The following is a 14,666-nucleotide window of genomic DNA, read 5'->3' as shown; positions in this document are numbered from 1 at the left end:
TACCAGATATGTAGATCTACCTCCATTTTATTATGTTCAAATTATGTTAATTCAATGTGCATATTCCCCTTTCTCATGCACTTTATATACATGATGCAAAGAAACCAGAGATCTGAATCCTTGCACTAGTTCTCAAACTTTGCTGTGAGTTATTTCAGATGTCAGCATTTTGCTTTTCTAAAAATCACATAAATCTTAACTTTCAACCATATACCAGTAATTCAGATTACAAATCTGAGGAGTCTTTTCAGGAAAGTGGGCTCTGTTCCTTTCTCCAACAAGGTGTTAATTATGGGTTAGTAATTTAAATCTTGGTTCACAGCAATCTGCACTCTGGTTGGAATAAGGGGGAGGAGGCCATGTGAGAGGGCGCCTACCTGAGGTAGTTTAGGGTTTAAGATTGGTTCCTGTAAGACTAGTCTATAACAGAACAAAAACAATATTGAAACCCCAGATGTAAAAAAGAACCAAAAAGATATGCAAATGATCAACATGAGAAGCCTGCGGAGAGAAAATGATTAGACAAAAATAAAACCCTACCCCTCTTCCCAGTCACTCAATGCCCCTCCTTGATTCCCAGTTACTAAGGAGGAGCAAGCCAGCCTGTAGTGCACCAAATTTTACGGTATTTCTTAGCATGCAGGTTTACATAGTTTGAATTTCTTGCATAGCTCTCTTCACCTCCTGAATGAGAAGCCACATAGGAGTCAGGAGTACAGTGGGAAAAGAAAAGCTTTAAAAGGTGAAGGCAAGTATGTAGAGAGGAACCAAACATGAAAAGAAAAGAGGGAAGAAAAAGATAGAACCAGGTAGGTAAATAGGAAGGAAAGATATGGGCTGTGGGAGTGACAGGTGGTCACCCTTTGGGCAAATATACAAAAATCTACTTGTAAGTACTAGGGACCTTAAAAAAAAAAAAAAAAAAAAAAGGACCTTTTTACCTGAGCTAAAATTTCAGTCCGTTCTGGTAGGACAAATTAACATAACCCCCCAACCTTCCCCCAAAAACGTTAGTTAGGTTGGAGCCAGAGTATATGATAGCAGCGGGGAGACGACCAACACCATTGCATGCATTACTAAACATCCCCAAGAAGGCCAAGATCTACCTACTGCCACCACAATGACACCACCTTGAACTTGAATTCTATCATTCCAGCGGCCAGAGCAGTGTGTTTAAAAACAGCATGCCTGCATTCCCAGACACAACACAACTGATGTTATAAACAAAACAAAAATCAAATGAGAAAAATATAAACTGATTGAAAAAAATTTTAAGGCACATTAATGAGAAATAATAGAGTGTAATAATGGATGTGACATGGATGGGAATTAAGGCTGGCTTGCACGGGCAAAGAGGAATTGGGAAGTGGGAAGCAGGTCTGAATTAGAATTGATTGGATATTAAAATATAAATTAGGGATTTTTATATATATTTTGAATTTTAAGGTCTTCATTGCATACTTACATATAATTCTGTGCCATAAAATCCATCCTGATATAGCACACTATAGAATCACACCAGGAAGGGGGGGGGATAAAATGATAATAAAAAACAAACAAAAAAAAAAAAAAACACATTCCGGTTATTAACAGCAGCTGCATGCACCATGCCATAAAAATCATAAGCAGGCAAGAGAGATGTATGAATATCCTTTTAAACCACTCACTAGCTACAGTTGTCAACATCAGCTAAACTAATTCTAGACATTTTCGTACAGCAAGATGATCACTGCATTATCACACATGAAATTAGACTTGAAAATTGTTCTTAACTACAGATTAGAGTAACAGCAGCAAAAAAGCATTTACCTATAGGTTATAGTCTTTCAAGCAGCTGTATTGCATGGTTTTACTAAAATGCATAAAAAACATTTAAAAAAAATTGAAAAATTTTTCTTCCCATCGTTTTGAAGGTTACCAGGATGCAAGAGTTTAGCCTTCGTGTTCATTAAAATGCTGGGCCATCAAAACTGTACTACTTAATTTTGGATAGATTGATGAAGGGTTACAACTCTTGGGTTTTTTATTGCTATCCAGGACACACACACCACATCAGGAAGGGATACCACTGTGGTGAGATTACCATAAGCAATCAGTGTGGACTGTAGTCATTGGTACCTTCTCCATCTTTCTGTATGCACTCAGCTTCAAGAAGGGTTCTATTTATTAAAATGCTAGCCTGGGAACAGATTCAGAATAAAAAAAAAAAAAAAAAAAAAAGGTTACTGCTCTGGAACTTGCATAAGGCCGGTCATGCTTTAGATGGAAAAGGTCTTTAGTTTAGAACCCTGTTAACTGCTAATTTGTAGAAATAGGGCACTTCATATTTTCATTCAGTTATGCTACTTTCACACTGAGGCGCATTACAGGCGCTACAGCGCTAAAAATAGCATCTGTAAAGCGCCTCTCCCGTGTCTCCAGTGTGAAAGCCTGAGGAGTGGTGCGTTTGCAGGATGGTCAAAAAAGTCCTGCAAGCCACATCTTTGCAGCGCTATAGGAGCAGTGTATTCACCACTCCTAAAGCGCCCCTTCCCATTGAAAACAATTGGGCAGCGCCGCAAATCCCCCGGGCTGTTTTAACCCTCTTTCGGCCGCTAGCGGGGGTTAAAACCGCCCTGCTAGTGCAACCAAAACGACAATAAAGCGGAGCTAAATATAGTGCCGCTTTACCGCCGACACCCGCCCCAGTCCCCAGTAGCCTTACTTCCTTCTGCTTCCCCCCAAACACTGGAGTGCTTTATTTTTTTTGCAGGCATTTGTTAGAATAAATATTTCAGGTCGGATCTGGTGAATTCCATAATCTCCTGTAGGCCATATCTGCTTGTTGCAAGGGTTGTTTAAACATTTTTTTCTAAGAAAGCTTCAATACTGTACTGTAGCCCCTAGTTCAGATTAAATATTGTAATTTTTTTTTTTTCCATACAGTTTTGTTAATTACATTACAATGGACAAGAAATAAATTTACTCTGATATCAGTAGGCTTAGGTTCAGGTTACATTTCCTTTCATTGGGGGAAGGAAAAAAAAAAAAATTCACGCTAGTGCATTTTCAATAAATTATTCCACGTGACCCAATGCATGTGCTAAGAAACCATTAAGCGGAGCTCCAACACCATCAACGGTATGGGCCAATATGTTTCTCATGCCTAATGAAAAATGCATGTTACCAGAGTCCTTTAAAATGGCCCATATGTGGAGGTCTACACCCTTTACATTTAAACTAAAGAAGTACATTTACATATATTTGTAAAACCTTGCAAAACAGTTGCTGCTTTCGGGTTACTTCATGGTTTTAAACTATATAATAACTTCTTTAACATATATAACTTTATCAAAAATCTGTAAACTGGAAGTAGATACAGTTAAAACGAGGACAAATTTCCCTTATGGTTATTCATACATCCCGCAAGTTTGCTCACCCAGTTATGTATGAGGCCAAATTTCATGCGTGTCAGCTATGACTGGTCACACAAAAACACACAAGTGCAGTTACTGACAAGCTCAAACAGCCTCCTCCCCGCTCCCACAAACCAGCCTTACCCCTAATTTCCTCCATCTGGGCCCTGCTCTAAACTTGGTTTCATACACTCAGTAAACATATCTGATTTGGCCATTTGGTGACCGAATTCATTGTTGAGGGATATAATATTTTACAAAACCCTCTGAATGAAAAAATGAAAACTACACTATTCTTAGAGGAATTTGCATTACAAAGGGAATACTAATCGTTTTTACAATAAAATGATATACAATCTTCCCTTTCTATGCTTTCACCTTGCTACAATAACTACACAACTATTTAAGGCCCAACATCGGTCAAATCTTATTTTCTTTTGGATAGAGTGGGGAAGCGTGAGAACCTCTGTCAGATTTTTTTTTCAGTCTGTGCCCCTAATAGGGAACATTTCTATTTGCTTCCTGTCAGGACATTCTCCAACAGGAACACAGACCGTAACAGATACATTTTTAAAACAAAGGATGAGAACAATGTTTTTATATGGTCTGTGCTTTCCTGTCCGATTGACAATCCCATTCCTTGTCATGGTGTCACATGGAAAAAAATAAGAGAACCTACTGAACAGGTTTACAAACAGATATTAAAAACAGGAATTTGCAACTCTTTCCCACTCTATTCACACTGAAAAAAAAACAAAAAAAAAAAAAAACGTGTCTTGAGTTGGTACTTAATTGTATGCAACTAATCTATGGTAAATATGCATTAAGGTTACATACATTTTATAAAATGTGTACATATGTGCCTGCATGCTTGTGGGTGAGTCTTATATTCTAAATATAGATTAAAAGCAGCACAATATGATGCAGTAAATATCCTACAATTTTCAATGTGTCTTAAATATTGATAAATTACAAACTGGTGCAATAAACTAAATAATGCTGCAATAAACTAATAGTTTAGAAATCTAGATTTTAAACATCTTTTCACATCTACTGGGTAACATTTATTTTTTAAATACATTTTAAGTGTTTCTGGCTATACAGCTAGTGACCACTATAATGTATTATAATTCTTTCCCATTTTCTTGATGCGATTCCTATGCTTTTTATGCCTTCTACTTACCCAGGGTAGGTTGGTATAGCAGTAGGTGGCATTGCCCGCACTGCACCATATACCGTCCTCCCTCGACCCCTCAAATGTGCCCCTCGAAAGGCAGCTGCCGTAGTAGCAGCTGCTGCAGCTGTGGGGTAGGGAAATCCAGGAACTGCAAAAAGGAAAGACAGGAAAAACAGAAAGGGAAGGAAGGTGATAAAGAAAGGACACAAAAGACAAAAAGAAGGTGAGATTTTAACATCATGGACAAAACATCCTGTCACTCTGGAAACAAATAGCAAAATGTATTTATCATTTATAAAATATTTGCCTGGCAAAAAAAACTTCCAAAGCTCTGAGCACACATTTCTTAGATTTTACCCAGACTGTCTGAACTTCTCCTCAAAGGGAGCCTGTAAGGTGCTCAACATAATTGCCTTGTCTAAGAGACATCAATACACAATGTTGCCTTTTTTTGCCAGAAATTCAAAAGCCAAAAAAGACCACATAGAAGGGGTGAGCGGGCAAAATCAAATTTGTGGATATATAAAGATACATTTTACTTAAAATGTGGTAGATGTGTCTACCTCTCCCTTTTAATTTCTTTGAAGTTTCCTCCCAACTCAAGTGATAAAGCAGAGGTCCTCCCACCGCTGCAAAAATGAAAAGCCAAAAGCTACACATACTGCAGCTGTTTCCATCAGCTTTCGGGTGCTGCCGCCATTGCGACTAAGGTAACTCGGCAGTGTAGCCTTACGGCTTTACGCCGGGAACCCTACTGCACATGCGTGCGGCTCCGATCCCCTCTCCTACTGGCCCGGCGACATGGGGAGTAGGAGGGAGCCGAGCGACGTCAATAGCCACGGCTCTTGGAAGTGAACTGTCCGCCCCCCCCCGAAAGGTGCTAAATGTGGCACCGGGGGGAAGAGGAGACATGAACAGAAGTTCCACACTCTTGGGTGGAACTCCGCTTTAAAATACATGAGCATGAATAAATAGCTTTTTGTGATTCCTACACCCCTGTCACACTGCATAGACAGACGGGTGACTAAAAGGGATATAGTGTAAGCATGTTCCAAATCTAAACTGCTAGCTCCCCCTCTGTGTAAGTACTGCTGTGCAATGGATTATAGGAAGCATACAAATTCCTAAATTTCACTCATGGCTTTAACTTGTGTTCAGCTTTAGGCTCCATGCACTTTAGCGTTTTTTTTTTTTAAGCTAAAAAAATGCTGGTAATAACTTTTTGCAGTAGCGTTTTAGCACTGTTTAGGAGCATTCGCATTTTATTGCCATTTTTGCAGTAAAAGGGAAAAAAAAAACAAAAAAAACAAAAAAAAAAAAAAAAACGCTATTGGGAGCGTTTCTGGTTGAAAAACGCTCCAGGAAACTTTTTCTGCTCCTAGACACTGGAGCTCAAAAAAAGCGCCAATAGCCTAAAGTAGTGTGCACGGATACATAGAATAAAACTATTAAGCTTCTAGGAGCAGAAAAAAAATGCTAGTGTGCATGGAGCCATAAGTTTGTGTGCAACTTCTCTCAACTTCAACTCCTTTCATAGACTATTTAGACAGTTTTGGCATGACAGGTTGTTTAACTGGGCACTATACTAGTTTAAACATTTCCAGTTTTTACAGATTTTAACCTGCATTAAAAGATAATGTATACTAATCACTCAGAATACTGTATCAATACGGTAATGCATAGCTGTATATAATGCATGTATGGCAGATTAGCTTCTTTTACTGCGGTAAGTAAAATTCAAAATGTAATTTACATTTTTTGTGTGGAGGTAGTCGAATATAGGATACAATCACCAGATAAATTAACTCCGGCATTGAATCCTTTTTGGAACCCACACAATTGGGCAACAGCAGTAAAATGTTAAAAAAAACACTTTCATTTGCATAACCAGAGAACAATTTTTAAAATGCTGGCTTTTTAACCTGCAATTATTGAACAAAAGATTAGAAAGTTGTTTAAAAGTTCATGCCACATGAAAACAGCAAATTAGAATTAAAAGCTGGCCAAAGGAATGATACAAACAACCACAAAAAAGGGGACAAACAGCTAGTTTACTTGCAAGAACTCTGAAATCCTTCAAGAAAGGAGAAATTCTTATCCTGTAAAAAATCCCACCACACACATTTGTTTCTAAGCCTTGTTAAACGTGAGGGATTCAAAAGACTGGGAACAAAAGCCTTAGGCTGGGTTCACACCTATGCAAATTGGATGTGAGCTTCCTCGCATCCAATTCGCATGACAGGAGATTGTGACCGGCTCTCTATGGAGTCAGTTCACATATCTCCGTTGCGGCTGCGGAGTGGCTTGCACAGGAATTCAGGCAAAAATTATCCCCCGATTCGTCCCTAAAACAGACGCACTGGACTACTGCTGCGAGCCATCGGAGGTGTGAGCCCAGCCTTAGACTTAATAAATTGCCATCTCATCTTTTAAAGGGAAATATTAAAAAGAGGCTGTCGCATTATTTTCATGCTACCCATACCTGCAAAAAAGACGGCTGTACAGACTACTTTTTGGATATCCACACTGTCAAACTCCGCTCCAGTGTTAACAATCTTCTGCCAAGTACACTTGGAAAGGTCATTTTTGAGCGGATTTAACCCCTTCCCACCGACCGTACGCACATCTGCGTACTCGGCTTTCAGGGGTTATACCGGGATGATGCCCGCAGCTGCGGGCATCATCCCGGTACCGTTGTTTCGAGCCGGCGATCGGCTAACCGTATATAACAACTATTATACAGGAGGAGCGGGAGGGGACATCCCCCCCCCCACCGCTCTTACCGGGCCTCCCGTGCGATCGGGAAACCCGGTGTCCAATCGCCCGCCTTCGGCGGCTGGGGGCGGGCTGGAACTAAGCTGTGGGCGGCTTCGTTCCAGCCTTCTCAACGTAAACGCGGAAGCAACGTCATGACGTCACTTCCCGTTTACTCGGCTGCCAATGGCGCCGGTTTTAAAAAAATATACAGTGTTCAGCGATCTGAATACTGTGAAGTGCAAAGGAGGGATCGGGGTCTTTTAGACCCCCGATCCCTCCATAAAGAGTACCTGTCACCAACTATTACTGTCACAAGGGATGTTTACATTCCTTGTGACAGCAATAAAATAAAAAAAAAAAAAATGTTTTTTTTTAAACACAATTTCCAGATAAAAAAATAAAATAAATAAAAAAAATTTTTTTAAAACGCCCCCGACCCCGTGAGCTCGCGCAGCGAAGAAAACTCATACGGAAGTTGCACCCGCATATGTAAACGGTGTTCAAATCACACATGTGAGATATCGCCGCGATCGTCAGAGCGAGAGCAATAATTCTAGCCCTAGACCTAATCTGTAACTCAAACCTGGTAACCGTAAAAAAAATTGAAAGTGTCGCCTATGGAAATTCATAGGTACCGTAGTTTGTCGCCATTCCACGAGTGCGTGCAATTATAAAGGGTGACATGTTTGGTATCTATTTACTTGGTGTAATATCATCTTTCACATTATACAAAAAAATTGGGGTAACTTTACTGTTTGGATTTTTTAAAATTCATGAAAGTGTCCCTTTTCCAAAAATTTGCGTTTAAAACACCGCTGCACAAATACCGTGTGATATAAAATATTGTAACAATCGCCATTTTATTCTCTAGATTCTCTGCTAAAAAAATATATATAATGTTTGGGAACTCTAAGTAATTTTCTAGCAAAAAATACAGATTTTAACTTGTAAACACCACATTTCAAAAATAGGCTTAGTCATGAAAGGGTTAATTTCTCGGCCCCACTCAGCTTTCATTAATGCAGCCCCCTGACCTCCAACCATTGCAGTAGTGATTTGGAGGCCAGAGGGATGAAACACATAAAAGTGACTAACCCTGGATATGCACATTCCAAAAAGCACAAGTTACAGTGCGAACCTCAGCAGAAGATTCCTTAACACCATATCAAAATTCGGCAGTAAAGGCAGCAAGAAAGTGTATGTTAACTCTTTTGCAGGTATGACTTGCTAAAAATATTTTGCACTTTTTGTGTGACTTTTTAAATTGCAATCAGTGTCTGTGTATTAATAGTCAATGAGTTAGCTTTCACATGGATGCACTGAGGCGGCTAGATACTGAGCCATGGGGAGCAGAAAGGAACTGTCAAAAGGACCTGTGTAACAAGGTAATGGAAAGTTAAAAAGATTGAAAGGGATATAAGAAAATATACAAAGCCTTGAATATGCCAGTCAGTACCGTTCAATCATTTAAGTGAAAAATTCAGGGATTTCTTGATACCAAGTCAAGTTCAGGTAGACCAAGAAAGATTGCAGCCACAACTGCCAGAAAAATTTTTGGGATGCAAAGAAAAACCCAATGCTCTGGAAAACGACTGCTGTTTTAGGCCTCATGGACAGTGGACGTTTTTTACAGCTGCTGTTTTTGGCTTTGGGTGTTTTTTCTGCAGCCAGTAAACTCCCCAGAATGTTACCCCATGTGTCCATGCACACATAGGCTGTAATCAGCATTTTTCGACAGGGGCGTGTTCTGGCTGGAAAAACCCCGTAGAACTGGTAGCTTTTAAGATGAGTTTTTCAGCTGTAAAATTGCTCTAACTCTCATAAAAGCTTAAAACGCTGAAAAACGTGGCTATTTGGCATTTATCAGCGGTTTTGAGCCATAAGCATTTGTTAGAGTATAGTTTTGTTAAAAAAGCTAAAAAAAAAGCAACAGCTAAAAAACACTGAAAAGCGCTACTGCAAAACTCAATCTACAGCTTTCTACAGCTAACGTTACTGTCATTTTGTATAACATCCAGTGTGTATGAGGCCTTAAAAAGGAGCACAATGTGGCAATACTTGAACAAAAATGAGCTGCATGGTCGAGTTGCCAGAAAGAAGCCTTTACTGTGCCAATGCCACAAAAAAAGCCTGATTACAATGTGCCTAACACCTTGAAATGCATTACTGGGCTTTTTATGTGGCATTGATCCAGTAAAGGCTTCTTTATGGCAACTCAACCATGCAGCTCATTTCTGTTCAAGTATTGTTGTATTGTGCTCCTTGAAACAACCACGCCATCTTTTTCCAGAGCAGCCTGCATTTCTCCTGTCGTTACCTGGGGTTTTTCCTTTGTATCTTGAACAATACTTCTGGCAGTTGTGGCTGCAATGTTTCTTGGTTTACTTGAACTCGGCTTGGTATCAAGTGATCCCCAAATTTTCCCACTTTCTAATAAGCGATTGAACAGTACTGACTGGCATATTCAAGGCTTTGGATATCTTTATAACGTGCAATTACCTTGCTACACAGGTCTTTACAGTTCTTTTCTGCTCCCCATGGCTTAGTATCTAGCCTGCTCAGTGCATCCACATGAGCACTAACAAACTAATTGACTATTTATACACAGACACTAATTGCAATTTAAAAAGAAAACGATTTGGGAAATTAACCTTTAATTGCCATTTTAACCTGTGTGTTTCACCTTGAGTGTCTGTGCCAAGGCCAAACATGACAGGGTATGTAAACATTTGATCAGGGCCATTTGGGTGATTTTGATTATGATTTAAAAAGGAGCCAAAAACAACTGTCATAGTAAATGGCTGCATATGATCACTATCCACAAATAAGACAGTTTTTTGGCACGATCAGTCATTTTCAATATGAATGCCATAATTACATGATTTCTGCCAGGGTATGCAAACATTTGAGCACAACTGTATATAGATGGAAACATTTTAAAGTCTAAGGTAGGTAAAAAAAAATTAAAAAATTAAGTTTTTTCTTTTTAAAAAAAAAAAAAAAAAAACACTAATACAAGGGACAGTATTTAACATTTAATGTGAAATGTCCCTTGTGCAGCTGATTGGTTGCTTGATATCTGGCGAGGGGCACTATGCCTGCCCCCTCCTCCATTCAAAAAAAAAAAAAAAAAAAAAAAAGTGTTTTGTTTTGACTAAACTTGGGCATTAAATACTAGTTTGCATAGCCAGCCACTTAAAAACTATGGTGTAGGGAAAGCGTATCTAAACCAAAAAAAAGAACTATATTACAGCTTACTAATCCATAGATGAGATGGCTACATTAATTCAAGACGTTTTCCCCTTTATTTTATTCTGCAAACACTCCTGACATAGGGTGGCTATGCTCACCTCGCTACCCTTTTATCTAGAAAGGGACCATGGCAACTACCCAGGTTGGACTTCAAATATATACGTATTTCCGTCTTCATCTGCATTACGTAGGATATAAGGATATATGTTAGTTTATGGAAGGAAGATAACATGGTTTGTGACTTTTTCGCTTGCCAGAAATGCTTTATCCTTGTCACTTCATGCGAGTTTCAAATCACACGACGTGACAAGGATACTGCATTTCTAGCAAGACAAACGTGTTTTTTGTACTTGCTGAAAATGTTCTAACTAAAAAAAAAAATGAAACTTTAGCCAGACATACATTGATCGGAATTCAGCTGGTTCAGGAGGGACCGACTGAATTTTGATCCATCTATTCTGTACAAACACCCTGTTAGGTTCTTTCCGAAAGATCAGTGCTGCCGGCTATAGACAGCAACACTGATCATTGTGTTCTGATGGCAGGAAAGGCCCGCCGTGCAAACACAATCTCATAGCAGGAGCACCTCGAATGTGTGGATTGTGGAATTGGCACTTTTTTCAGCCAGTGGGTTGAACTAAATAACAAAAAAAATGCAAACTCCAAGCCACAGGGCAAAAAAATGAGTGTGAAAAAAATAAATAAGAGTAAAGTTTAAAACATAACTGATGACCGTTCATAACCATTTTTTTTTTCAGCTTTTATTCTTTAATCTGTACTGAAGACACAAGAAATGTGACAGGTTGTGAACAGATGCTCTTTTTTTTTTTTTTTTTAAGTCACTGGCAACATATACCAGCAAGAATTTCACAAAACACATACTTGGAAGTGGAGAAAAAAAATATAGGCATGTAACTCATGTCCTACGCACCTCCATTAAAGAAAGGGCTAAAAATAAACAGATACTAAACAAAACCGAGTTCTTACAAGCAACCCAACTGACATATACAATGAAAAGAAAGGAAAATGCTTCGATACAGGGAGGCAGTTTTATAATGCACTGCAGAGAAAGAGGATACTGTGTCTGTTATAACATATGCTGCAATTACTCCCTCCCCTTCAATCCCAGTGCAAACACAAATTGCACGTGCAAATACGAGCAGGAAGACAGGATAAGGGCCAGAGAGGGATTCTGGGAAGTTGAAGGGCCATTTTCACTCCCTACTTACTGATCAATGGAATGTACGTGTTAACCCCCCTTGGTCCAGGCAGGGGGACACCAGCCTCAGTGGCCAAAGAGACGTCAGCTTGGAGCCCAGGTGCAGCTTTGGGATGATTGTTGGGAAATTTAAAAGAAAAAATACATACAGTAATAAAAAAAAAACTGTGGGAAAGAAGGAGACATTTGTTTATAAAATGACCACCCTCCCCCCACCACCAGGTAGCAAAAACAGAATCCCAATCTCTACACACTTTTAGCGCAAAATAACAAAATCCCAATATCTACATACTTCTAGGGCAAAACAAATTCAGATGCAACCTCCTTATGGTCAATACAGAAAAATAAAATAAAGGCCAATTCTGTGTGGCCATTTACAAATTTTCTATAGCAAATGTTGAGCTTCTTCCAATAAAAACATTTATAACATTAATACTCTAAAGCACTTAATTTACAGTGTCCATAAATGTAAAAAAAGCTGTGTATTCTGTTTCTATATAAACTTTAAAAAAAAAATCAATACAATAAAAATGCCCTGTCATAATATAGCGAAGATACATCATTTGCAAAGGCAGTTGTGTAGATATTTAAATATGTTTTGGTTCTTAGTTGTACAATTCTTTCAGAAGTACAGTATATCCCACTTGGACAAAGTATAGCCCAAAGTACAATGCAATTAAATTTTAACATCCACAAAGTACTAAAATAGCAACCATATTTACTGTCCTTTTATCAAGCTTACTAGATACCAATTCACAGACCTTAGTAGCAGTCAAAAGATATCTAAACCTTACCAATCCAGGTGTGGTGGCTATATCTTTTTTGTGATCCTTCCCATCTTTCCTGACACTTCCTGCTCTAGTTTTACTTTGCTCACTCAGTACAGTATCTATGGAAGAGTACTCTTGTCACCCTTGGTTGTTCTTATGATTTGGACTACAGAACACCTCTCCTAACACAATAGGGAGGGTATTCTATAGGGAACAGAAGATGGGGGCAGATAATTTTTGAGATTTTACCTTAATGCAAAGAAAATGACAAGGACACTGGATTTGTGGCAGAATCAACGGGTATTTTTCTATATAGAATATGTACTTCGTGACTGAATTTAAACCTCTAGAGATAAGTGGAATAAATAGTAGCGCTCAAATAAAAAATGAAAAAATAAAAATGAAAAAATGAAAAAGAAAAATGAAAAATAAAAATGTGCTAATGAAAATAAATTTGTTGCATTTACGCTCGCTATTTGGAGATCACGTTTGGAATCTGGAGATTACATTTTAACCCCCCAATAAGTGTGGGTTGAGGCGAGTTATGCCAAACACGGGAGTGGGAGGCAATTGTAGATGGTGAGTGCAAAACTTTAAGTGGGAGCGGAAGCACAAACACTGAGGTGTGGTGGAAGATCAAAGAACAACTAAGTTTTCATTCATAGATTTTTTCAGACCATTCATCGGAATATTCATAATTTATGAATTTTATGTCACATTATTCATTATTTTCACATCTGTCACAGGGTGTGTTGTTTCGATTATGTGATATGATGTGTTTGCTCAGTGTTCACCAATAACTTTTTTTGTTAGAATATATTCACATATGATATGAACTTTGTTAAGATTTCATGTATTATTTTCACATCTGCCACAGGGTCTGTTGTTCTGAACATTATGTGATAGGATGTGTTTGCTCACAGTGTTCACCAATAACTTTTTTTGTCAGATCGCATTCATATTGTGACTTATTTTCAATGAGGGTATTATTGTCAATATTCACACATATAACTTACTGTTCATTTAGATTGATCATTGCTTTCATTAGCATATTTATATTTTTTCATTTTTTATTTGAGCGCTACTATTTATTCCACTTATCTCTAGAGGTTTAAATTCAGTCACGTATTTGTCACATTAAGTGGCAGCTATAGTTTATTTAAATTATACTTTTTTTCACTTATTCAAAAGCGCAGTGGAGGTATCACAGGGTGTAGGGCGTTAGCTTGTGAACTATCAGGTGAGAATATGTACTTCACCTGAAAAAAGAAAAAACACATGTATACAACTACTGCATCCAAGGACTGTAAGCTGCACCACATTTTGTTCTTGGGTTTAAATACACTTTATTAGATCATCAACTTGATTGATCATTAGTGATTTTACGACATTGTGCTTATATTGCAAGTATTACAAAACATTACATTTTTGTCTTCATCTTTATGTGGGTTGTAATGTTTATATACATTCAAGGAGAATTTGACTTGGTATATTCATGGGGTGGACAGATTTTAGGTCTTGTGTGAATTGCAATTTATTCTTAGTGAGCTCAATATGGATGTCCATTTTGTACACTGTACATCAGGACAAATTCATTGCACGGCAATGACAAAACACCCTTGGATAGTGAAGGACAGCTCACTTGGAAGATGTCAGCTGCAGTTCACAAACATAGAAGAGCTAATTTAACCACTTTCCACCCAGCCACTGCACATAAACGGCCGGGTGGGCTCTCTCTCCTGAGTGGACGTTCAGGAACGTCCCTCAGAAGGAGCGGGATCGCGCACGCGCGTGCCCGCGCAGCGGCGCGATCCCGATGCACTTGTGTCACCTAGACACGGCGCATCTCCGATCGGCAGGAGGGCCTCGCGATTGGCCCTCCTGATCACATGACGGCCGTGTCGAACCACAGCCGTCATGTGATGTAAACAGAGCCGGTTGCTAGGCAATCGGCTCTCCTCTCCTCACATGGAAGTTGTCAGTGAGGAGAGGAGAACGGATCGCTGCAGCCGGCTGGTGATCAGTGAGTATGAGCTTTTTTTTTACAGCTTTTTACTCACTGATCACCAGTCTAGTGTCCCCACACATGTAAAAAC

The 14,666-nt window shown here is 38.9% G+C and overlaps 1 protein-coding gene across 18 annotated transcripts in view; it reads right to left on the bottom strand.

Annotated features, from left to right (window-relative positions):
• RBFOX2 (RNA binding fox-1 homolog 2) overlaps positions 1-14,666 on the bottom strand; it is a 623,882-nt gene that overhangs the window by 88,465 nt on the left and 520,751 nt on the right. For 10 of the 18 annotated variants that reach the window (XM_073592800.1, XM_073592799.1, XM_073592790.1 and 7 more), the window contains 3 exons: positions 11,811-11,906; positions 4,579-4,720; positions 378-420 (listed from right to left, as the gene is read on the bottom strand). In XM_073592800.1, coding sequence (XP_073448901.1) covers positions 378-420; positions 4,579-4,720; positions 11,811-11,906 — 281 coding nt within the window. Of the gene's footprint in view, positions 1-377; positions 421-1,465; positions 1,506-4,578; positions 4,721-11,810; positions 11,907-14,666 lie in introns of all 18 variants that reach the window. The other 8 variants (XM_073592791.1, XM_073592792.1, XM_073592786.1 and 5 more) reach the window with 4 other exon arrangements.

Source organism: Aquarana catesbeiana, linkage group LG07, assembly GCF_042186555.1.
Source record: "Aquarana catesbeiana isolate 2022-GZ linkage group LG07, ASM4218655v1, whole genome shotgun sequence".
In the NCBI taxonomy this organism is placed as follows: Eukaryota; Metazoa; Chordata; class Amphibia; order Anura; family Ranidae; genus Aquarana; species Aquarana catesbeiana.
Note: the sequence above shows the minus strand (reverse complement) of the source record. Positions and strands in the feature narration are given on the sequence as shown.